The following is a 26,270-nucleotide window of genomic DNA, read 5'->3' as shown; positions in this document are numbered from 1 at the left end:
TTTTATCTGGGTTACAGTTTACAAAGGAATTAAATGAAGGGGGTTATTGGCAAAGGAGGCACTGAAACAAGGAGATATGGAAATTTAATTCAATACAGATGGGAGTACCATCACTGAAGTCTGGCAACAAATCCAGATGAAACAAAAACAGGGCAAAATGTTTTTGTAAACAGCAGGGAGTGGAACAACTTGAAACACCAAGGGAAGCAAAGTAATAAGAATGGAGTGGGACACCATACCAGAATGAACAAAACATTTAATTTATGTGACCATTAAACAGCTAAGTCAGTAGATCATGTACTATATCAGTGCCAAAAATACATACAAAAACAGACACACCCAAGAAAGAATGGATTGGAAAAAATGAGTCTGAAAATTTTATTTAACCTTGAATGTGGCATTGTAACACTGTTTATTTGGTTACTTATAAGAAACTGGTAAATGATAAATGTAATAAATAAATACATATACAATTTTTTATGCAACATTATTGCTGGATGCCATCTGCCATTCAGTGGAAAGAAAAATAAAGAAGACTGAATTGTCCATTTTTCTAATAATAATTAGAGTATAGGCTCATTTATATTAACCAGACAGATTTTAAAAATAAAATCTTATTTGGTCAAACAGAAGCATCAGTGTGATTCTCTTACAACAAGCAGTTCATTTTTGAGCAAGTAAGTAGACATAATTCATATGCAAAACCTTTTCAGTGCATGACATGTTCAGCATACAAGGAGCTGTCAGTACGTGTGGCCCACATTAAGTTCTTCCCCCAGCACCACGCCCTCCCCTGCCGCCTCTCCTCTGTCGACCTCTGACTTGTTTATTGTCCTGACGCGGTAATCTTTTCTGTCGCTCCACTTTGATCCACCCTCCATCGCTGGATTTGGCCCCTTCTTTATCCTCACTGGGGTTTTCTGTCACAGACAATATACCTGGTATCATGGGTGGGCGGTTCTGTGATGTGACACTGTAACTGCTGGACCGTGGCCTCCCTGGCTGTCGTAAGGTTTTGCCGGTTTTATTATGAATATAGCTTCCTCTACTATTGGTCCATGCATGCCCCCTACCCTGTTCCCTTCCCACAGTTAATGTGTTGCCAAAGTAGCTGTTTCTGCGGTGGTCATGCACTGCTCCAGCACTGAGTGGGCGCTCTCGTTCCCTCTCTGAGGTGCTCTCTGATGTAGTGCTGGAAGGACTGCTGCCCTTTGACCCCAGATGGAGCAGCGAGAGTTTGGCTGACAGACTAGCAGTTGGCGAGGAGCTGCGTGAGTCAATCCAGGAAGATGCGTGGACACGGTTTGGAGAGCGACGCACAGCTGCAGCATAAGAGAACTCCTGGCTTTCATGTGCAGACAGGAACTGAGGCAGAGTGCGGGCATCAGAGCTAGTGAAGGCAGTCCGAGCAGTAGTCGGCTGCAGGGATTTCTGGGTATTCATCTGCCTTAACCTTACGTTGTACATCCATATGGGATCAATATCTAAAACAAAAGATAAGCATTGATAAAAAATACTGATAAAGATATTCCTTATATCTTACATGTTTTGAGGATTCAAGAGCCAAAATCTTTATTTGTCCAGCAGTGAAAAACGTTGCTTTGACACCATAAAACTAAAACTATAAATCAAACATTACCAGAGTTACACCTGTCCTTGACGTTCCAGTCGATGTTAACTGGTGCTGTTTCGATGACCAGGTCCACAGTCTTGATCTCGTCTTGTCCACCAGTGAGACTCCACGTCATCAGGAAGCTGTGTCTGGTACTCTTTGGTGACTTCACATCATTCTGAAGTGTCAAGTCAAAAGGGGAAATGAAGATATTTGGTGTCAAATATGTTTGTATTTGTTGCCCAGGTTTCTGTGACTGCCTTTGATGCATTTCCACATTTAGATTTCAATTGGATGACATTTAGATACGCATTGTTTTGTCAGGTGCCTCCCACAGCAGCTGAATTGACTCACCTCATAATTGACTATGTAGTCCACTTTCTGGTTCTGTTGTATTCCAACGATCCATTTGTCCATCACAAAAGGTGGCTGCATTGTAATAACATTGGTTCATTAAAAAAATCTGACAACAGAATCCACACTAAAACAATCCTGTGGGTAAAACGCGACCAATTGGATCAGTCAACATTTAGCACTGATTAAATCATGAGTGGTAATGTATGTCTGACGACACCTTAGTCATCCGTAGGACTTCCACATCCCGTTGGTTGGCATTAAAGATTACGTCTTTGATGTAGGTTACTGCAACGTCATCTCCATCAAGTTCCATGTACATTTTCCATTTGCAGTCCTTGAAAGAAAAGAGTCATAATGTAGATTCTCTGGTACACTCAAAAACAACCCCTGATTATATGGAAAAGTTCACAACTGCACTACTCTGTGTGGAGAACTTGGTTACTCTTGTACATAAACCAACAGCACAGCCTAGAGGTAGTTTAATGGTAGTGGCAAGTTACTGGACACAGCATCATTCTGTGGGGGGAGAAAAGAAATTATAACATAAAAATAAGATAAAATAAATTACAAGGATACAAAAAATGAGCAATTATATCAAATGCAATTTGTATGCAATATTTGCACAGGGTAACACTTTATTCATGAAACATATTTTAAACATTAGAAAACATTTGTCTACTGTCTCAATGTCCTCTACATTTTAGTGAGAACTGTGTTATTTTCTAAAATCATTAAGGCATAGAGAAAGAAACAAATTAGTTTTACAAAGACATTCTAATATTCCTTGTCAAATATTAAATTTTTATTTATTAATTAATCTCAGCGGGGTCAATGATTATTTTTTTGGAACAGGGGATTGGTGAGGGTAAAAAATCTTTATTTTTCCTCATGAATTGTTGCATGCGGCACACATCAAATCCTCACTAGGAGGCACAAATCTGAACAATTCCCCAACCCTCTTCTCCTGCATAACCAATGCTGACGAAGCAGTAATGATTGTGCCAATCCCCAAAAGCCGACCACGAAGCCACAGGTCACTGCTTAACCACACAGGGTTCACGGCACAGGCCAATCCATTGTGTAGTGATCACAGAGAAAGACATCAGAGGAGTGGCACTAACACACTCGTCTGTGGAGCCTTCGCCCTCTCCTGCATCGTCCTCGGGGACTGGAAGCGGCTCAAAGGGGAAGCTTCAGCAAGCCTCTGGCTCAGAAACACACCAGTGGCCCCCGCGCTGGCCTGGTGTCGGCCCTGGACGGTCGCACCGGGCCTCCCAGGTCCATGCTAGTCTAATCACTCCAGCAGAAACAATGTCTGGTAATGATGCCTAGGCACCGAGTGCGTCTAATGACAACTCATACATAATTCAGCACCTTTCACTTGGCTGCACGGTGATATCCTCATTAGTAGGGGACCCTCAGTGGCTGTCAGATGGTGGCCGCACAATCGCAGGCCCTCATTTTGTCTTTGAGAAGTGCAGCTGCTTCCATGACATCGCCAGCAAAGAGGGGCGAAGAAAAAAATGCAGTGCGGGTTTGTTTTATTTAGTGCAAAAAACCTTCCAGTTTGTAAAAACAAGGCTGACACGGAACCTGACACCAGGCAGGGGAAAATAATTAGCTCTCATTTTCTCAGCCTCCTGTTTCCTTCTCCCTGCTGTGTTTTCTACCCACTAAACCACCACATGTCAGAAGAAATGGGAGGCAATTAGCAGGCTCGTTTCAGCCCTGCCGAACACACTGAAAGAGGACTATTTATGATGGGACAATGAACAGCTGAAAGATTAAATAACGTTTGCCTTTTAAAAAGAAAATGACTTCTGGCTAAATGGGCTATTTTTGATTAAATTCAAACAGCAAGTGAAGAGCCACCCTTTCTCCACAGTTTGAGACCCTAACAAAGGGCTGTGCGCAAGTTGAGGTGGATGTGGTAGATGGCTGAGAATGAGATGTTTATTTTTCAGGTTTTTATACATGTCTAGTGATGCCTTCAGTGGTCAGTGTAACGTCCATCATCATGAATCCTCAGAACAAAGAGCCTCAGTAGAAGGAGGCTGATTCAATCATGGCAAAACCATGATACTGTACATCTATTCACTAAGTAACAATTATTACCAAACTTGAAATTGAAAATGTGAGCATTGTTTACCAACCCTGATCAAAGCAGATAGGACATTTCTTTTTGACTGTCCCTAATCTTTTAGTTGTCCTTCACAGAGCCAGTGATGAGTTTCATCACATGCTCACAGCTGCAGACTATGTTAATGCAGTTACTGTGTGTGGTCTGTGTGTGTGTGTGTGTGTGTGTGCGTGCGTGTGTGTGCGTGCATGTGTGTGTGCGTGTGTGTGCTTTATTGCAAACTTACAGATTTCCCAGTTCCTGGTTTCCAGTGGTACCCGAACACCAGCTCCAGATTCACTGTTTTACTCCTTTCCACCTCCTTTTCCAGCTCACCCTGAGAGGGAAACATGTACATCATGGGCTGAATTATGTACTGAAAAGGAGATACAACTTCCTGACGAAAGAGAAGAAACTCCATACCTTAAATAGTGGTGGGAAGTGGACGAACCCAAGGTAATCATTTGTGAGCCTTTCAATTTCACCCTGCAAAAGAGAAAATGTAAGATTCACTGTAATTCCAAACATCAATGTGCACAGACTCACTCTGTGAATTATATGTGGGTTAAAAAAAAACAGTTGTGGTTAATGGTTAACTGTGTCTTGCCTTAAGGTGCATAACGTGACCTTTGGACCTGACCCCCATGTCCCGCATGTCGTTTTCTGTGAGCAACAGCAATCTTTTTCCAGTGATGTGATTTTCTTTAAACAGGTCCGCGTACAGCTGCATGTCACATGTACCTTCCCCTGAGAAAGAAAATGAAACAGCCCCTTTTTAAACCAAAGGGCACAAAATAAAGTGTCTTAAAGGTGCCAAAGTCAGATTAAAGATGATCTTATAGTGTAAAACTTCAGAGAGTAGACAAACACACCTGCAGAGAATATTTGCTGCATCCAGAAATACTAAAGAAACAAAATCGCCACATTAGTTTTCAATAGCAATGTTATTGACAGAAGTTAGTAGGCACAGTAAATACACTGATACTGACCACATGCTCCTCAGTCCAGGCATAGATATCAAGGGTGGGCAGCAACTGCACAGAAACACAAGACAAATAGATGTAGCAGCAGTAGAATATGGATGGATGCAGACATCATGTCTGTCTTTCTGACACAAAAAAAAAATCACAAAACTTAAGTAAATGTTATTAAAATGGAAAATAGCCATGTTTTTCATGTCTTCAAAGCCATTACTTTTCCGGTTATTGTGCTGTGTGATTAAGACTTGCCTCTAATGGTCTATACCAAACCGAAATGTCCATCTGACTGATCTAACGTGATCTATTTGAATGATAAGTCATTTATTGCTCATTAAATGCAATCAGGCAGAAACTTGCTGGCCAAAATAAAGATTTCATCATTGTGATCATGAGTCTGGTGTATAATGACAGAAATAATGCAATGGAAAATTGGGGGAAAGATGACTAAATGAATGAGTAATCCCCATTCACTGTCTTCTTCCCACGACATCTGAAAACAGCTCAGATTAGGAAGTGAACGTCGGTCTCAACACACAGTCACTCTGTCGCTGCCATACATTTCGGTGCAGCCTGCCGCCTCATAAAGCCACTCAGCCCTGCAGCGTTTACTCGCCTCCTCCAGTGCTGCAGTTTCAGAAGTAAACAGATTCAGAAACACTCTGCCGCTGCCAAAATCTCATTGGAGTGACTGAGCAGAACATATTGTGTTTCAAAAATGTGCTGTCATGCTTCTTTTATTGAGATCCATGACATGCGATTGACAAACGATACCAAAATCTAAAATATACAATGGGGACACACTTTTCATGTTCACGATGTGTGTGTGGAAACAAAAAAAAAGAGAGAAAACAACTTTGAATTGGATTTAGTTCACACAATTCTGCCCCCATGTGGACTAATGGATGATGGGTAACCAGGTCAGGAATACTGGTCGCATTGTATGAAGTTAGTACCACAAGAAAAAGCTCAACAAAAATGCAGAGTGAAGAAATATATTTTAAATCTTACTACAATGCTGTGAGTTGCGCTCTGTTCTGTGTTCTAACAGTTTGGTAATAATAGTGGCAGCACAAAATAATTCTCATGAAACATTTGTCCTTCTGTCACTGTTTGTTCAAACATGGAAAGTAATGAAATCAATATAAGACATACAGGTATGTAGAGAGAGTTGAAAGAAACGGATTTATTGACAAAACAATGAAGGATGCAGGAAAATAAATCACATCAAGAAGCTGCTTGTCGTGTGACTTCAGTGGAAGCTCAAGTGTGGAGGTTGAGTGTTTCAGGATGTGGCTTGATTTCACACGGGGGAAATGTAAATATTGGTGAGAGTCTGTGTTAATTGTTATGTCTGGTCTAATATGTCTAGGGCCTGATGGCACAAGAGTACAGACAATGTTTGAATAGGAATATTAGCTTGTGGCAGGGAGCTAACAAGCAACAACACAGGAATACAGAGGATTACATCCTCATGAGACTGACTGATGATAACAAGTGAAGGGGACAATTTAATGGGTTATGCTCAAGGAAGCATGTCCCTCCCCCAGATGAAGCATAATAAGTAACTGAACACTCATGCTAATACGATTTTCTCTATTGTAAAGTGCAGGTCTTGAGGCTAATATTCTGATAGACTATAGAGTTTGATACAGTATGTAAAATGCATCTATAGAGGGAAATTATTAGCCACTAGTGCAGAAACATTGTTATCATAATAAAAAAATGTCTTTTATATTTTTAAAGTCTCTTTGGCCTCAGGAAGAAGTCTGTCAGGAAGAATAAAATGTAAAATGAGAGAATGAAACTGACAGTTGCACAGCATAGTCCCTCTCCCGCTGTTTTGAACCTGAGTCAGTCAGAGGAAAAAACATGTCCTTTCTCATCCTGCGTCTCAACAACTGCACTCCACCACGTCCAGAACAAATTGGCCAATCTTAATGTCAGCAAAATGTCACTTCATCATAAAAGCCTGGCCTTCTCTAAGCAACTGGCTCATGAGGCTCTTTCTTCACAGCATGGCACTATACATCCAGTACATTAGGCATACAGTAAATTACATCCATAACATCCATAGGTGGAGGGTTTCAAATATATTCTATAATATGCTTCTGCGCTACACTGATCTATTACTGAATTTACATCATGAATACAACTTGAACAGCAGAAGAAACAGTTTACCAAGACAGGTTTTAGGTAATGATTGTTGAAATGACAAAATAATCAACGTGACTTAACAAGCAATTTGTTAAGAAATAGTGCTTCCACAACACTAATAATGTGAGATCACAGTATTTGACAGACGCAGCTGTGGCAACACCAAACATCGGAGAGGTTTATTCACTGTCGTCAGACCATGTGAAGCCTCCTGTCCCCAGAGTCATGTTGATTTTGTGTCCTTCTCTGACACAGCTCGACTTGGAGGAGTTCTGCTTTGCCTGCATGTTGACTTGCATGCCAGAGTGCAGGACAGGCCCGGCGAAGTCCGTTGAAAACATGTCCCCAAAGCCTTTCATCACGGACTGCAGATTCACTTCCTCGTTACTGGAGGTTGTGATCTGACACGACATCTGTGAACTGTTTGATTCCTCCGTCTTTGACTGATAGAACGACTTAGCGCTTATCTTTTTTGCCACAGGTAAGAAGAGCTGAGAGGCAGAGACAGGTGAAGAGCAGGGACAGAGGGGTAAAAGAAAAAAAGAGGGAGAGGATAGAAAAGAAAAGGAAGTAAGTAATCAGTTTCAATCCACAAAATAAAGTGTAAATAAGAAAAGTGGACAATTTTAAACCCAACACAGGATGTGATTTAGAAAACAGACGGTAAAGGGAGGTTAAAAGAGCGGAGCAGTGGAGTAAAGGTAGGATAGAACAAGGAAGGAAATATGGGAAATGATTCCAGTGTATTTGATTCAAAGGTTTTGTTCACTCAAACTCAAACTATAGAAATTGTGTGTTGTTGAGTGACATTTTCCATCTGCACTGTACACCACTGCGCCATGCGGTTTGAGATAAATCACTGTGTATCATTCACAAAAACACCAGTGAAAAGTAGGATGAACATTGGACTGATTAGTCAATTCATAGAAGATTAATCTGCATATCTTCTGATTATCAATTGATCATGTCGTGTCATTTTTCAAGCAAAAATGCCAAATGTTGGTTTCTAACTTCTCCAAAGTGAGAATTTGACTCTTTTCTTTGTTACTTACAGTGGTTAAAGGAATATCTTTGGGTTTTGGACTGTTGGTCAGATAAAACAAACAATTTGAAAATGTCACAATGGCCTGGGGGGAAATTATAATATGCAATTTTTTTTACTGCTTTCTGACATCTTACTATAATCAGTCATATTATAATCCACAGTGTTGAGTGTGGTGTTATTGCACATCAACCTTGCATGCAAAAAAAAAACCAAAACAAAACAAAAAGAATGCAGAGAAACAGCAAAGAAAACAGCAAAATCGTGAAGAGACTGGATGCTCACAATCCAAAACAAATTCTTCTGCCATGCACTACACTGCATATAAATGCAGTACTGCCAATGGTGTCTACTAACCATAATGTTCTCATAATGTGCTTCCCCTTCCTTCTCATTCCACGCTTTTTATTTTCATCTCACTGCTTTCCCATTTCCACTTCACCCCAGAGAAAGATCAGGAAAATTCTGTCCTTCTCTTAATGCGAGTGAGGAAACCAGGGAATACACATTTGAACAGCAATGTAAAAGTGAGATGGTGCTGCTGCTGTGACCACTTGACGGTGTGCGGCCCGGGGGACAAGGTGAACCAAGGTGAAGAGGGGATAGCGAGGAACTCACCGGGCTGTTGGACTGTTCAATGAGTTTGCGCTCCCACATCTTTAGACGGCGCTCTCGCTCCTTCAGCTCCTGTTCTTTAGTGCTCAGGTCCCTCTCCAGCTTCTTAAGTCTCTCAAGTGTAGCTTCAATCTCACACCTACAGTGCACAGCAGGAAAGTCCAAAACCAAGAATATAATGTTAGTCCGTCTTTCTTTACTTTCCAGCTTCCCTACCCGGTCTGTGGAAACTCAGCCCCAAGCACATCCTAAAGAAGTCAATCTTATAATGGCTATTTACAGCAGCAGGATGTTGTATGTGCAACTGACTCAAAATAAACTACATTTCATCATGTTACTCACTGCTACCAATGTTTTTAACACAAAAATCCAATCCAAGCTATGATACACAGCATGCAGCATATATTCTGTTTTGCGTGTAGCGTGTGTGACTTATTTGAAATATTCAAACACCCAATATTCAACACCCAAGACACTTTTTTTTATGGCTGAATCATCCCATTAAATGTAAATATTTTGCATCTTTGGAAACTTTGGAATTTCCACTAGATTTTTAGAAGTTATAGTAGTAAGTTTAGTTACAGACAGTAAGAAACATATACAACATCATCATATTAGACAGATTTAGAGTGCTGGGACAGTAAGCAGTGACACATAACAAAAACAAAACCAAATAAAACTCTTCTGTAAACTGCCCAGTGATGCCCTGCAGGCAGAGGGTGATTAGGCTTAGAGTGTGTCTGATGCTTTGAATGCCAAGGACAGGACAACGTCTCATGCTCACTTCACACTGAGGAAGTTTGTTTTGCCCAGCAGGTGGGGCTGCACAGTGTGTTGTGGAAATCTGTGCTAAGCTTCAGCCCAACAAAAAACTTGGTTTCCCACACTCTCTTTTCACAAACACATGAAGCCCATGCAGGCAGGAAGGCCCATCCTTACTCCACCGCTTCCTCCCTGACCCCATGACGCTTATCAATTCGAACAATTTACACTCTTAACTCCACTTCCCAAATCTTTAGTTCTCCTGCTTCTCACTTTCCCTGATAAACTTTCTCAGCATTTCACATCAGCCTGTACTCTTCACTGATTTCATGTCACATCTTCTGCCCTTTCCACAAACATATTCTCTTTTCGTAAATTGCTTAAGTTGAAATAATAACTCCCTCTTCAGGGCTGTGTCCAGATTCGCTGTAACAGGAGATTTCTATTTAGTTTTACACCTTTGATTTTTAACTAAATGTGCATCTCTCTTTATATCAACTTCCAACCCAAATAATTTCACATAAAACAGGATATTAATCCAACGATTATTAAGACATAACAACCACTGAAATATGCTGAAACTGTTGTGTCAGTTGCTTTTAACTATTACACCTGAACTACTGTTTGGCGTTTGGCCTCTATACAGTAAAATGTACAGTGTATTATAAGTATTAGGGCACTGACATGAAATTATAACTATGAGCTTAAAGTGGTGACTTTCAGCTTTGATTTGTTGGTTTTTATGTTCACATCAGATACATTTTATAAGGTTTTTGTGGCTCTATTTATTTTGTATAAAACATCCAAGTTTAAAACGGGCTATGGTTCTTTCACTGTGCACCAAGTATGGATCAACAAAGTCAGCACTTCAACCCCATAGTCATTATTTCATTCTTGTTCAATGAGTCGAAGTACATAGCCACAAACAATGAAAAACATGCACTGCACCAATACCTATGGCCTGCCTGACTATATACTGTCTGTTTCTGGGTAATGCACATCAGCTACCTGAGCACAACATAACCTCTTCTCTCTCAACATAAGACCTCTCTACCACCTCCGATAAAGCTTCGTCCTGCTCCGATCAACCACACGCCTCAGCTTTCTCTTCGAGCCAGTTAAGATTATAGTATCAAACCTCTTAGGCTAAAACAGGTTTTTCTATCTGTGTCACACGTTGTCAGTTTCTGTTTTCCAGCACTGAGATTCACTCCAACCTGCTCCACCTGCAGATGGCTGCCTGGACATGCTGCAACCAGCACAACTTCTGAGGAAAAACCTCAGAGCACAGACAAGCCCCGCAGAGAGGCAGACAGAGAATAAAGTAACAGCTGAGACTCAGGCTGTGCTGAACATCACCAAACCTCCAGCTGCTCATACAGGCCAATTAAACACTTCTACTTGAAAAAGATGATGATTATTTTTAGGGCCTTATGGGTAAAGAGAGGAAGTATATCCAGATGGATGATTCTTTGGAGGTTTTCATGCCTTTATGTAGCTATCAGTGTAATTATTAAAGATCTATATGCACGATCTCAAGTCCTTTTTGTATTTCACGGCCCCCATCAGCTACATTTCCACATCATTCTTTGAACAGTTTCACATTTCCTTAGGCTGAGGCAGTATATTAGTGAAAAAAGGGGGTTATAAATACATTTACTGGGGCTGGAGAATAGATGATCACATTACCTCCATTCAGCCTTGTTGTGAAGGAAAGAGTTGCACTGTTGAGGAAGTTGGCTGTCATTAGACATGGACTCCAAAGTAGAGAGGATCTGCTTGAACATTGGCCTTTCCTAAATAAACATAAAAACATTTGTTCTGTATGTGATTCAAATGAAAACATACATAAGTTGTTCATACACATGCTAATGTAACTTTGTGGATAACTCACTTTTGGCTCTGCTGCCCAGCAGTTCCTCATGAGCTCAGCAAAGCTGACAGGACAGCCACTAGGGATGGTTAACCTCTGAAACACACATGATGAGTCGGCAAAACGAGCTGCTGGTTAGTAAACGGTACTAAACTGAAGGGGTGCCGATGTTGAGGAATACTTTGATTCCACTTTCAGGTCTGTTTGTTAAATATGAAACGGTTGGTTTGATCAGCTTGGCATAAAGACCAGGAACAATGGGAAACTGCTAGTTTAGCTCAGTCCTTGAGTCTCCACTGGTTTCCTCATGGTAACAACAAGAATATAAGAAAATATTGTCACTTAAGAAATAGTACCATACACTCCCAAAATTTCAACCTGTTTTTACACTTCTGTTTATGTATGGATTACACAAATGACACACAACACATATAGTTTGATATTCAGTGAGTTTAAAGGTGTGTTCAGAAAGAAAGTAAAACAAATTGTCGCATTGTGCTATTCCACTTGCAGGACCTTTTGTGCAGTCAGTGTTTATCCACTGCAAACAGCCAATGTACCTACTGTGCAAACGTTAGCTAGCAATGTGCGCACAGACCATACGTACTACGACTTTGCATGCTATCGTGCCGCCACTGTTTCTGCACATTTCCACTCTTTATGCTAAGCTAACCTGACAGTCTCCAGCTCCATATTTAACACACAGTTTTATATTTATATATTTCTTTTCTTCTACTATGAAGCAAATTCCTTGTATGTTGAAAACCTACTTGGCAATAGACCAGATTCTGATTCTGTTTCATGAGAATGGGATTGATCTTCTCATCTAAATCTGCAGAAGCATAATTCCAAAAATGTCAAACTGTTTGTTTAACTTTCAAGATATTTCACACTTAAACCACAACCAGGGACATAAAATCCTTGTAAAATACAATGATATAAAAAATGTAGTTAGAAACTGTTCATTGTAATATACACATATAATTATCCAGTTATACAGGTATAAATTCCACCATACACTGATGAGACCTGAAAAGTGACTAAGTTTAATGAAAGGTTTATTTATCTGGACAATAATGATCCCCAGTTCTTGTGGTCAGAATTATATATGTATGCATTTAATCACACACTATACTACCTCATTTTTCTCCACCACGAGCCAGGCCACTTGTAAGCCTTCCAGGCCTTTGAAGGGTATCTCACGGGTGAGCATCTCCCAAAGCACCTGTCACAGAAGTCGAGAGCCAGGGTCAGGAGACAAACATTGTGAAATAGCCCACATACTGTACATGTGTGTATGTATGTGCACTGCCATAACAGCCAAGCAGTTTTGCTCCACCACATGCTGGGATTTCACAACATAAATATTGCTGAGCAGGTAAGTATGTTTTATCTTATCTATGTTTTATCTAGCATGGGTATTCATATACTCATACATACAAATAAACATTAAAAACACTTATCCGTCGCTCTTGGAGACCAAATACAACATACAAAATTGACAAGAACCTTCATTTAGATTTCCAACATCGATTACAGGCTGCCATGATTTCTGAAGTACAATAACATTGCACCCTTGAAAATATAAGTTCTTTTCAATCGGTATTCAGCAGCATCAGGACTAACAACCTGTGTTGACATCTCAGAAAAAAACTGGATCATGAACAGATGGAGAAGAGCCATTTTTCAAACACCCAGGGGTTTTACTGTATATGTGTACCTTATTTTTGCATTTCTGCACTTGCCAGCTGCCTCTCATTACATGTATGTATTTTACTATAGAAATCAGTTCCTCACAAACGTGTCTGAGGGGGTAAACTGCATACTTAAATCTGCAATCATTTTGCAGTAACTCTGGCATAAAAAGTGCTCATTACAATCATAAACATTGTCTGTTTAGCTTGTACGGTCTTGCATAGATCTAAGGAAACCTAATTTTTACATATTTTTTGAAAATGCATTGGAATTTTACTCCTCAGTTTTCTCTTGTATAAAAGGGACTGCAATGTTTAAGCTGGTAACTGGTAATGGTTTCCATTTTAAAAGTACTTACTTACTTACTTACTTACAAATGTCTTAAGACAGCAACATCACAAGAGTTTCAAGAATAAGAAAGTCACAATAAGTGTCTAAGAAGCAGTACTTCTGCAAAGGTCACTGTCCACTTAGGCAGAGAAAGAAATGCAGAAACCAAAAGTGGGACTGGTTGACTTGACTTTGTGCAATTTCTTCAAATATATTAAACTGATTCTGAATTGTTTTAACGCAGGCTGTGAGTCTCACTGTTCTCACTGTGATATTTGATGTGCCGTATTGACTACCTTATCACTGGGTTCGATGAGAGTATTGTCGAATCATTTACAGAGAAATGACACAAATCAACAGGTCTTCAGAACTGTCCAAAATTTTAACTTATGAGCCAACAAATTCTTGGAAAAAAGTAAAACTTTGGCAAAGTCTAAGTTATTCCCTAGTGCTGCGAAGAACTACATTTTTGTCTACCCACAGATATGCATGAAGGGAAGCCAATTGCTGACTTCCAAAGATGATGTGTCACAGCTGCATCAGATGAATCACAACTTTATTCACAGTTCCCTGATCCCTCTGAAAGACTCCATATCATCAATGTATTCAACATTTCATATGCTTTAATATATTGAAACATGGGAAAGGGAAGCTAATGTATTCCCCATGATAACAATTATGTGGACAACATCAGATATAGTACTTGGAATATACATCATAAAATAATATAATAAATAATAATAATAATAAAATAATAAATCACTTACATGAGTTAAAAAAGAATATTTTAACAACTGTAAACCATCTGTGGAGCTCATGCTTGGAGTTTGTATGTTAACCAAAATAAATATATATAAAAATATATTCAAAAAATGATGTATTGTTGTTTCTATGTTTGAAAGCGTGTGTCCTCTGCATTTGAGCTGTAACACAGTCATCCCATGGTGACTCCTAACTGACTTATTAGACATTAAATAATCTTGGGCTGAGACCAACTTTAACATGTAAGAATGTTTGTGCAGAGCAGCTACTCTTCAGAATAAAGGGCCCTGTCCAACACACGTATACCATCAACATCAGTCTGATGAATCCTGGTTTTTATTCTGTAAGAGGGCAATACATGCCAAACAATGAACTGTACAATTTGAAATAAAAATACTGCATCAGAGTTTCCTTCTTGTCACTCACCACACCATAGGAGAAAGTGTCACAAGTCTCAGACACAGGCAGGCTCTGGATCACTTCTGGAGCCATCCACGGAAACGTGCCAACCAAAGACATGTGTGTTGTGTGCGTCAAGAACTTAGATGCACCAAAATCACAAATCTGAGGAAATAAGAACAGAGTCAAGTCCATTTAAGTCAGTTTTATTTATATAGCACATTTCATATGGCAGGCGTAAACTCAATGTGCTTCAAAATAAAAGCAAGGATACATCACACATGACAAAATAGCATATAAGATAAGAAAATAAGAGAGTGACACTTAAATGAATTTTGCAGCTAAATCAAAATATTGATTTTGGTAACCTCCTGTGATCGATGTACTTACTTTATGTTTATAATACTTAATATGCTCCAATCAAACCAGCAGTGCAGAATTTTTCCCTATTGAAAAAGTGTGGATGTGATGCTAGTTTTAGTAGATGCTACAAATATGGGTTTCTACAATAATCACATCATTCAGGCCTGCTATTTTCATCACTGCAGTCTCACAGGCAAATGCAGTTTGGCACACTTGGTTTATTTCAGAAATGTCCCTGATGAGGCTTCAAAATGTGTTTGGAGTAATTGAACAGTTTTCCAGAATATAGAAACTCTTTTGCAAATAAAAGATAAAATACTGTTTAGTTTTGTCGTGACTTTTAGATAAATCTTCTCTCTCTTAGCAGTAAGGCACAGCGCTAAGGCTGTCAGTGGTTTCTTGTACATGCTAAGTTAGTCACTGCCCTCTTGTGTCCATATACTGTAGGTAAATACCATACTAGTATTTCATGCCCATATTCCATTCAAATAGGCATAGATAAAAAATTACATTTTCAGCTGTGACTGACTGTGCAGCGCTGCATATGATCAAACTCAGTCATATAAAAACCTACCTTGAGAACTTTGTCTGCAGCTAAAACAACTGAAAGAGAAAACAGGGTTTTCAAGTCAGTAAAAGCAGGCATTCACAAAGAATATCTATCATGAATGTAAAAACAAATTAATATTTGTTTTGGACATGGTAAAATAATGCTGTTACATCAAATTTGTTACCATTCCTGGACTTCAGGTCTCTGTGGATCACCTTAACTGGTGCCTCTGAGTGTAAATAGTGAATCCCTAAAGAGAAAATACAGAGATGTTTTTCAGAGGGAGATCACTGGAAACACCTTTCTGACACAAGTTTCTACTTGTCTATATAAATGAATAGCTCTGATTAATCATATAGGAAAGTAATGCATCTTTCAGCTGCTCATGGTCCAATAGAGACCCAACCATGTTTGAAATACTGTAGAGAATAACTGAGCCAAAGGACAACTAGAGCAGCCTTAAGTAGAAATGGAAAATAAAGACTGAATGACCCTTGTTTATATTTCCTTGTAAGTACACCTACACTGCCTACGTCAACCTGCACACACTAAACCACACAAAAACTGGTTATCAGTGTAAACATCAGTAATGACTACAATGACAACAAATGAAGGCTAAAGCCAGCAGCAAAACGTCAAATATTCTTTCTTCCTTTGTAAGACTTTTTAATACTTGAACAGCTAAGTCAGTCTTATCAACATTTCTGATTTAAATTGCCGACAATCTGCTTTCAGAAATATGGCACAGCAGCATTTCAGCATTGGTTTGAATTACATAAATCAACATAAAGCTGCTGTTTATTAACTTATTATTAAATATTAGAATTTTGATATCATATATCATAATATGTTGAAATTCTTACAGGAACTGGCTTTAACTGGATTATTTGTAGCTGGTTAAAATATAATCTGAAAACTTGTTTTCAAGGTGTTGTAGCTAAAGATGTGAATTCTTAACATCAACACAAGCGTTCCACAGGGTTCAATCTTAGGTCTTCTGCCTTTCAATACTAGATCAGTAACCTTGGGTTGTATTAGTTAATCACCGTCAATTCCACTTTTATGCAAATGACACTATAGAAACAGAAAATGTTTCAGTGAAGAAGGTGTAATCAATTGTTTCTGGCTTCATTTCTCCAAACTCTCGGCATTGGTGACATAGTTTATTTGCACGTTTCATAGTTTCATTACAACTGTTTGCCACCAAAAAAAAATAAAACACAAGTAGCATTGCCTCTTTTTCATTCATAAAGCCTTGATTCAACAAAATACAAACATATCATACCAGCCTTCAGTTCTAAAATTCAGCTTTTCAAATTTTAGCTGCGGTCTATTATAACGTTGTAGTAAATTTTATCATCATCCACCAAGTGCAACATATGATTTTGTAAAATTCTGTAAACAGGGCAAAAAAAGCTTACTCTCAGTGTTTTACTCCTGAAAAAACTGTTCAGCTGCTATTCACTAATATAATTAAGATGATAAATAATAGTCACATTTACCTCTGGCAATGTCTGCAGCCCATGTCATGATTTGTCCCATGTCCATGTCCTCGCTCTTATCACTGGACAGGTAATCATACAACGACCCACCGCTTGCATACTCTGTGGAGAAATGTGATTGAGTTTGCATCATCTGGAGGGACGGATTCCAAAAATGGAAAAAGACATTTTGGAAAAAGTGAAGAGTGACAATTTGCGCTGCTAAAACATCTTACGGTGAGAAAAACTGTTTGAGGTGCTACATTATACATATTTGTGCAGTATGTGGCAGCATTACGTAAAAACAATAGATAGTTGAAATTCTGCTTGACAGCTCCTGGAAGCCAGCTAACAGTGTCTTGTTTAGATTGCTCTTGTCACCGGCCTGGATGAGCTCAGTTTATCACAGTGAGAGTGAGCCCTCTGCGCCCTCAGGACAAGATCTGTTGTCAAATTCTGATATTTCTACAACACAAAGGAATAATCTTCCTACTCTTTTTCCAAAGGTTTTATACACTTCTAGTGGGACACATCCTTGACAACCATGTCGCCTTTTGCAAAATCCTCTTCACATGACTATCACAAGAGATGAAGCTTTGTAAATGAAGTAAGCCTTGTAAATAAAGGCAAATGAACATTTTTGCTAGGCTATCTTGTTGAGTAAAGTGCTTGAATGAAGATTAAAAAGCACTATCATACTGACTAAAACAGCAGGAAACCTCTGTTTGTGTATAATAACCCAATCATGTCCAAACACAGTAATGTAAACATGCACAGGCACCAAGACAGGGGTCTAATTAACAATCATAAAGCGTGCCAACCAATTTTTCTTCTTACGTGTCTAAATTCTGTATGGGCTTTTTGTTTCTTTGTGTTGTAGCGTAAAGTGACAGACAGCCGATGTAGAAAGTGTGTTTTAAATACAGTAACATGCAGATACAATAAAGTTTACCTTACTTCACCTGTGTCTGTGTCTGTACTTTGCACTTGAATACATTCAACCACATTCCATTGATTATATGACTTGAGGCTCTGTTGTAAACTGCACTTTCATTTTAGTCTCATCCACCCCCGCAGAGTGAATTGGTTTAATGTCACAGAGGAGTTTGAATTAACTTATGTGAAAAAGTCTTGCAATCAATCTAACAGGTAAATGTACCTTTATTTCAAAATGATAACTAACCATAATTCATTAAGTTTATGAGGGCACTGAGTGACAGCAGATAATGTTAAACTGCAGCAGGTCAACAGAGACACACAGGCCTGTCAAACAGGTTGTAGGTACTGGCTGTTAGAAAGCAAGAACTTGCCGGCCTGATGCTGTATGTCAACAGACAGGGGAAATTTATAACGAAGCTGATGAATGTGGACATGGCATGGTCAGGAGGGCCATAAACATTTTTCATGTATCTGGTGCTAATTAGATTCTGCTTTGATACAACACAACCTTTCTCTTACACTGCTGCTAAATACTACAGCTGCTGCTAAGGAACAATGCGCAACAAGTTTTTCTCGCTTGTTCAGTTCTGCAAGTCTTGCTCTAAAACCGCAAATGTAGTGATCAAAACTTCAAATGCTTTCATTTAGCTGTTAATGATTCCCGGTTTTCATTTCTTTTTATAGAGTCCTCTAAACTTTTCACACAACTTTTACACTGAAAGAATCTGTTTTGGTTGTATTGTCTTATTAGCAGCATGAGAAGATACAGAGATACAAAACCCTTGATTCCACTATCATCTGTATAAAGTCACATGTAAAGTGTTTGCTAAACATTACAAGTTGAGAAAGAGGAGACATAAAAGTGTGAACTGGATCCAGTGCCATTTGCACATCAAAATATTTTACCACCTTGCATTTGATATGACCCCAGTTTTTTTTTTATAATGCTAATTGTTATTTAAAGTGTTTTTAGTGTGTTATTGTTATATTATTGTCTTACAATCTTGCAATGTTGTTGCCCTTAGTTGGCTGCACATCAAATTTCCCTTCATGGAATGATAATGATTGACTTGACTTAAATTGACCTGACATGTTTCCTTTATTCATCTAGCACTGCTATTTTTATTTCAGTTTTCAATTTGCGCATTTCCACTTACAGAATAACACCCCTAAATCAGTTTCAACCCTCTTGCCAACATAATCAGAAAGCTACAGTGACACATGCTTTCTATTTACTATTTTTCTATCCTTTTTATTCCATTTTCTGGGAGAAAATACACTCTATATAAATGTATGGAGGAAAATAATGATTACATCAAGGGACAAGGCAGTGGTGAACCCAACAGACCGCGAGTTGCTGCATAAATGTTTCCCAATTTTGCAGTAATATAAATTCAGTTTACACTATATTCTCTCCGTAAAATTCTGATGTTTAACAGTGTGTATCTTTACTTGCACATACAGATAAACCAAACTAGATAGAAAAGGTGTAGAACAATTGCAGAGTTCTTTCTAAACCATTTACATATAGGTAAATAATGAAAATCAGAGCCACAATCTGTCAGTGTTTCAGCTTCCCAATGGTGTTTGTGAGAAAAGACAAAAGCATACAAACAGCTAAAGAAAGCTTATGTCAATAAGTATAGCGAAATGTAACAACATCCATAGTCATAAGAAAGAAACAAATCACTGTTGAATGTATTCAATAAAACATTTGATTTATTGAGGACACATATGGACCATGGGTTTGTGTTTATCGGTTTCATTTCATTTATTCTGGATGCTGTGTATTGTCCACATGATTAAAGGCGCTGATACTCCCTGTTCAGGATGTGTGTGGGGACTGTTATGATTTACATTCAGTGTGTTCTACTGTTTTCCTGGCAGGGGAGCGATCTTTGTAGCAGTATGGACAAGGCATTAAAAATATATGACCCGTGGGGCAGTCAGTAGGTTTCTCAAACATGCAACAATCCCTGAATGTCACAGACCTTTTTATAATGGCACAGTAAAACAGAAACTAACTTTGTTAGCTCACCCCAAGAGGCTCAGAAGTTCAGCCTTTGATGTACAGTGAGTAAACATGTTAAGAGCCTATAACACAGCTTCCTATGTAGACTGAACTGTTTGTACTGAACTGCTGCTTGAGACCTGCCGTGGACTTTGCTGAGGATCTGTTGTTGATTCAAGATAAAACGTCTGTTTTGTTTTGCTGCACAGAAAGAGAGAATAGTCCTGGTGGGCTGCTATTAATTACATTGTTGTAACTGAGAGTATAGTGTTAAAACAAGTATAAGTATGAGCCTAAAACAATTTGTCAATTACTCAATAATTTTGATTGATAGGAAATGATAATTCCAGCAATTTTGATCATTAATTGTGAATTAATCACAAAGGAATTTATTTGCTTTTTCCAACTTCTCAAATGAGAGGATTTCCTGTTTTATATCACTGTAGAGGGAAGATCTTTGGGTTTTGCACTATTGCGCAAACAAAGAATCTAAAAACATCACGTTGGATTCTGGTAAACTGAAATGGGTATTTGCTATTGTTTTCTGACATCTTATAGGCTATATTACTCAATTAATTAATAAATTGGCAGATTAATCAATAATTTAATTAATCATTAGATGCTGCTATAATCACATACACTATATGCTACAGCTATAGCTATTGCTAATTATCATTATTCAGTGGCATCACATGTGCAGCAGACTGCATGTCAGTCAGATGTGCAAAAACCTAAGATCCAGCTGAAGGTCTAAAATCCAAATGCAGATGTTATTATCACATCATGGAGCAGAACTCAAATTAATGGTATTATAGTAAGATATGCTGTAACACAGCAGCAGCAGCAGAGGATAGAGTTTAAAATACAACAAAAACTGCCAATTCCCTTCAGGCATTTTTTTAAGAGTACGGTACTTTTATTTCATTTTATGTTTATTTTCATAAGATAAGAAAATACCCTGTTTTGAATTATAATTTGTGTCTTGTACGTTTTTTTTCACAAAAAGATTGATTTCCCACCTTTCTCTGAAATCACTTTTACTCCAGAATAAAATCCAGAATCTACGAATATGCAAATATTGTTGATTTAAATGCTGGATTCAAGATGTCTCCCACTTTACAGAAAAGTTAATTCACATATAGTGTGTGTGCACTGAAGGTTTCACATTTCCACAATATACTAGTGTAAGTTGTACAATGGATCGTGAGTGGCTTCCAAACAACTTGTGATGTCACAAAATCCTGATTGCGTGTACACCATTTACACTCAAGATTTATGGTGAACACAACTTAACAGATGAATGAGACAACAGGCTACTATTGTCAGACTATGTGCATACATCATTCTGCACAGTGAAGCTCAAACATCTAAGTAAAACACATTTTTGATTTGAGGGGGACTTTAAATGCCATTTCCACAGGATAACTTCTACATTCCTGCTAGATGAAAGTTTGTGCAGAGGCATCGTGGGCCCCTTGTTTTCTACAGTCCACGTCTACATGAGCTTTAGAGGGTGCATTATTCTTCTCAGCCTCTAAATCAGACAAAAAAAACATGGGCACACAACTGGTGTATCAATGTGCGCACTTCCTGAACCCTCTGGCAGTCACTAATGCGTCCATAGAAACCTCTGCAGCATTCACTGTTGAGTAAACTGTGCAACTGGTGCAAACAGATTCAGCTGCCGCATTTTCTAACATGATGTAGTCCCATAGCACTCTGCTTATTGGTGTGTCAGTACGAATGCTTTATCATTTAAAATAACTTACCGGTGACGATTCCATAGTTGGGAGCCTCCACAATTGCACCATAGAACTGAATGATGTTACGGTGGCTGAGGACACTGAGGATTTCAGCCTGAGAAATGAGCACACAGGGACAACACATAATTGGATCTTTTTCATCATAACGAAGATTCCTTTGCAAACGTCTGCAAATCATTATCTATGTGTCCGAAAAAAGAATTAACAATAGACTAAAAGTCAACAGCCATTGAGCTAGCATGCTGATGTTAAGAAGGTATTATGTTTACCATGTTCTCCATCTTAGTTTAGAGTATTAGCATTTGCTAACTAGGACAAAACACAAGTGAAAATTTTGACCTGATGATGGTGGTAGATGAAAAAACTAGACTGCCATCATGAGTGGAACATGAATGTTTGTAGCAAATCTCGTGGGAATCCATCCAAGAGTTGCTCAGACATTTCAGAAAAAAGGAGGGTGTTTATAAAGACGTATTAAAATATACTGGCCCAGAAAGCCTTACGTGTCAGCATTCAAAGAATGAACAGAAACCTGACAAAACCAATTCATTTAATTGTAGTCAAACACTACAATTAAAGGAACAATTGGTTCAGTGTGAAAGGATTACGTTATTATTTTCAGTGAACAATCATCTCTCCAACACTTGAGTGAAGTTGAATGGATATCTGCGATCTTTTACCATTTTATAAAAGAAACGATGAATAATTTTCGGAATGTCCTATCACCAGCCTATATGTGTAATACAATTTCCCTGAAAAGATCTCAAAGATAATTCTTTTTTGTCTTTAGGACAATGAGCCTGAGCTTTCAAAGGGATTTCAAGAACAGTCTCTTCTGTAATTGGGCCAAATACATGCTTTCATTTGGCAATAATGTTTCTTTTGCAGCACGTGTCTAAGAGTGGGGGAGTATAATGACCATGAGTGATAGGTACAGAAGTCACCACATCCCACTAAGTGGGGTAGCAATTAAAATGATTACTATACTATCAATTAAAAAGTATATGAAAAGCCCAGGCAATTATGACTCCTACCTCGTTTTCAATCTTGAGCAGTTTTTTCACAGCCACCTCTTTGTCCTGGGAGATCCACCTGGCTCTGTACACACTTCCGAAGCTGCCACCACCACAGTTCTCGTAGAAGAGAATGTCATCGAACTTGATTTGCACGAAAGAGGCACTTGGAGACGACATCTCATAATGACACTCAGCACCACCTCAGCTTCTGGGGGGATCACAGGAAGGGAAGGAAGTCTGGTTCATTCAACAAAGTCCTCTATAGAAAAATAAACTTGTTCCTGTGGTGCATGGGTCTTCAAAGAATAGCTTCACTCTGAACCACACCAATTGTGAGTCTGACTGCAGGTTAGACGGGACTTCTACATGACCCAAAAGAGGCCGCTGTGCCATTGGCTGATGCTGCATGTAGTGTCAGTGTAATAGCCCCAGTTTTAGCTCTGTGATTTACTGAACATCCCCCATCTCTTTCTCTTTTCCACACAGTCCTCATCATCAGTACCAGTAAGCAATGAGCTCAGGGGTCCAGACTCTGTTTGTATAAGGACGATGGCATGCCCGGTATGCTGTGATCACGCAGCCAAAGTCACAGACTATTCCAGTACAGTCTACTGTGTTCAGTACAAGTAAGGCCACAAGCAGGGAGAGCCAAAAAAAACCTGGAGAGCCCCTCATATTCTCTTTATCTTTTCAACTATAAAATGAGCTCTTCCTGCCCATGAAAAGGCCATACATGTAGTATTTGTGTAAGCCAGGGTTAGGAGGAGCATAATGCTCCCAAACTGGAGTCCACACAGATTGATTATCACTTCCTTTTGTTTGTCCGTAACAGCATAAAAGCATCTTGTAAAGAAATAATTCCATCATTACAGGAAATTGTAGCTCTGTTATTGTTCATAGGTTTCCCATTTACAGCTGAGCAATTACAGCTTTTAAAAGCCTGTTACCTGGGTCTCCATTGGGATTGCTGTCCATCCCAGCGGGAAATGCCTCCATTGTCACAGAGGGGAGCCATCGCTTTCTGCTGATTTACTTGTATTCATGTTATACTTAGCCTCACAGCAATCTGCTCAGTGGACCAGCCCCCTAGTATTGTCCGTCCACTCAAGAAGCCAGGGTTACTGGGATATGGTAGCACTCCTGCACTCATTCCTGCCAGTTTCTCACTTAATAGCAAACACTGCTTTAGGCACTGCAACAATAAGGGCCTGATAGCCATATGTCAAACTGCAGGTTGTTACTGTAAACTAAATGAATCAAAAACTAAATGAAAAATAAATCAGACAAAGCCAGCAGATAGAGCTGTCAGCTTGTATTTCACAATCTATCAGTCACAGCAGCAAGGTTATATTTAATCACAGAAATTAATATCAAATTTTAATACCCATCATTGATTTTGCAGTGTATGACAGATATAGATCATACCTCTGTTAGAGCTCACATATTTCTCTCCTAACCAGCCCGAGTCAGAGGGAGCGGTAACCGAGCCCGACCCGAACCCAACCATAATTAGTGAGTGTAAGCTGAAGCACCGTGTAACACAATTGGTGTTACCATGGTCACTTCTTGTCTGTTTACCCTGATTACGCATGTGCGGTCACCTTGTAAACAACCGTAAAAATGCAGTTTTAGGCTATGGGTAGATAGTTTTAACACACATTATGCAATGTCATTAGCAGTTCTATTTTCACCTAAAAGTAGTTGAGGCATCATGACAAGTAGGCTAGCCTATCCTAAATAGTACGATAGCTCCAAAGTCAAATGTTCGCTGTTTTTCCGCGGACGAGACCGAACCCGACCCGAACACAAACATCGTTTCTACATTTTTGTTCCGAACCCGATCCACCCTCTAGACTCTGAGCGGCTAACATCATTGGGGATATTTGCAAACAGACTTGATGCTCTGCAAACGTTTCATTACCTGAAAAGGCAGGGTGCAGTTTCTCTGTTTCAAAAATTCAGATGGTGGAAAATAATGTGAATTACTGTGCTTGATGGTATTATTATGACAGGATCTGATATAATAACAGTTTGACACAAACCAGCCTCAAAGTAAACCTGTACAAATATCATGTGCACTATAGGCTATTATAAACAACAAGTATCAGTGTTTATTCTACGGCATAAGCAGCCTGGATGACATGGATGCTTGTCAGCTACCAGCATGAAAATACTGTTTAACTTTGTCGCTCACTTCCTGACATTATAAACATACATACCGACATTAAGTGAGAAGTTTTCGGCTTCGAGCAGCTCGTCGTCGGTGCAGGTTACAGTTGGAGTTTCCGGGAAAGCTCATGTGACGTTTTTTGATTTCTCCACTCAGTCCGCGGTGATTTCACTGGTTGCACAACTTCTTCCCACAGTGGCCAACACTGACTGGACTGGTTCCTTTCCAGTAACTTTCCTTATGACAACAGCTCCGCCCGCTGGATGAGAGTGGGACAACCTCCGTGGACTTCGGATGCAGTTTTTCTAAATGTCCTGGGACGGTGGTGTTCAACGTGTGGTCGGCGGACCAGGCGAGGTCCCAAGTGTCATACAGTACAATATCTCTTTATTTTGCAACCTGGAACAAATTCCCCTTAGCAACCTAAACTGAAACTGCAAGATGTTTTAATTTTATACAACTTTTCTTTTATTAACTACCCCTTTGTCTATTCTACATTTATTTCATTTAAATTTAATTTCTATGTCATTGTATTTTAGATATTTGTAGGCCCGCTTTACTGGAGGTTAAATTTCTTTCAACAGTCCACTACATTCCAGAGGTAAATACTGTAGTTTACATCAGTAGGCCTACATTTATTTGACACCTATACATAGCTGCTAGTTACTTTACACATTAAGATTTTAAATGAAAATTATAAGATCATGAATATGATGTTGATTTACATAAAACTACCTACTTGTCTATAACGTTTTTAATATGATCCCCATCTGCACACCTACAACAGTAGGTGCACCCTGCAACAGTAATAATAATGTAAGTTATATTATACATAAATATAACTTCTGCCTGCATGAGTACTGTGACTTTTGATTCTTTTAGGTTTATTTTTCTGACAATACCCATTTACTTTTACTTGTATGGAGTATTTTTTACACTGATTTTACATTTTATTATTATTTGTAAACTATTATATGTGAATTAATTTTATTCTTATTTTATTACATTAATATTCTAATAACTATTATTTAATTCCTTAAGAGCTGAATCTTAAGATATCATGAGTCATAACTGATTTCTGTTTTAAGGTTTCTCCTCTGTTGTGCGAGTGTCTCAAATATTGAGATGCCACATCAGCACTTTTTTTTTTTTTTTTTTTTTTAAATAAAAGGTGCCTGGGACAAAACCTGTATCAAACCAAGTTTTGAACTAAAGCGAATCAAGAATTGAAACTCTGCATGCTCTAACGTACTGGTTCTCAAGACAAAACCACATTT

At 38.8% G+C, this 26,270-nt stretch overlaps 1 protein-coding gene across 4 annotated transcripts; it reads right to left on the bottom strand.

Moving 5' to 3' along the window:
• Nucleotides 1–25,168, bottom strand: map3k20 (mitogen-activated protein kinase kinase kinase 20). Of its 4 annotated transcripts, none has more exons than XM_022740616.1 (20): nt 25,043–25,168; nt 22,842–23,031; nt 21,814–21,901; nt 17,116–17,217; nt 15,798–15,863; nt 15,638–15,666; nt 14,728–14,865; nt 12,653–12,739; nt 11,536–11,610; nt 11,331–11,437; nt 8,883–9,018; nt 5,078–5,122; nt 4,961–4,991; nt 4,696–4,835; nt 4,512–4,574; nt 4,336–4,425; nt 2,187–2,303; nt 1,967–2,041; nt 1,640–1,790; nt 1–1,484 (listed from the first exon to the last, which is right to left on the bottom strand). In XM_022740616.1, exons 2-20 carry the CDS (start codon nt 22,998–23,000, stop codon nt 763–765), a joined length of 2,421 nt encoding a protein of 806 aa, XP_022596337.1. In that variant the 5' UTR covers nt 23,001–23,031; nt 25,043–25,168; the 3' UTR covers nt 1–762. The 4 variants fall into 4 exon arrangements, with proteins under 4 accessions (XP_022596337.1, XP_022596339.1, XP_022596338.1 ...); XM_022740618.1 differs by having other exon boundaries at nt 22,842–23,028; XM_022740617.1 differs by lacking the exon at nt 25,043–25,168 and adding an exon at nt 23,771–23,824.
• Nucleotides 25,169–26,270: the final 1,102 nt, after the last annotated feature.

This window comes from Seriola dumerili, unplaced genomic scaffold (assembly GCF_002260705.1).
Source record: "Seriola dumerili isolate Sdu_G_001 unplaced genomic scaffold, Sdu_1.0 BDQW01000052.1, whole genome shotgun sequence".
NCBI classification, from domain to species: Eukaryota; Metazoa; Chordata; class Actinopteri; order Carangiformes; family Carangidae; genus Seriola; species Seriola dumerili.
Note: the sequence above shows the minus strand (reverse complement) of the source record. Positions and strands in the feature narration are given on the sequence as shown.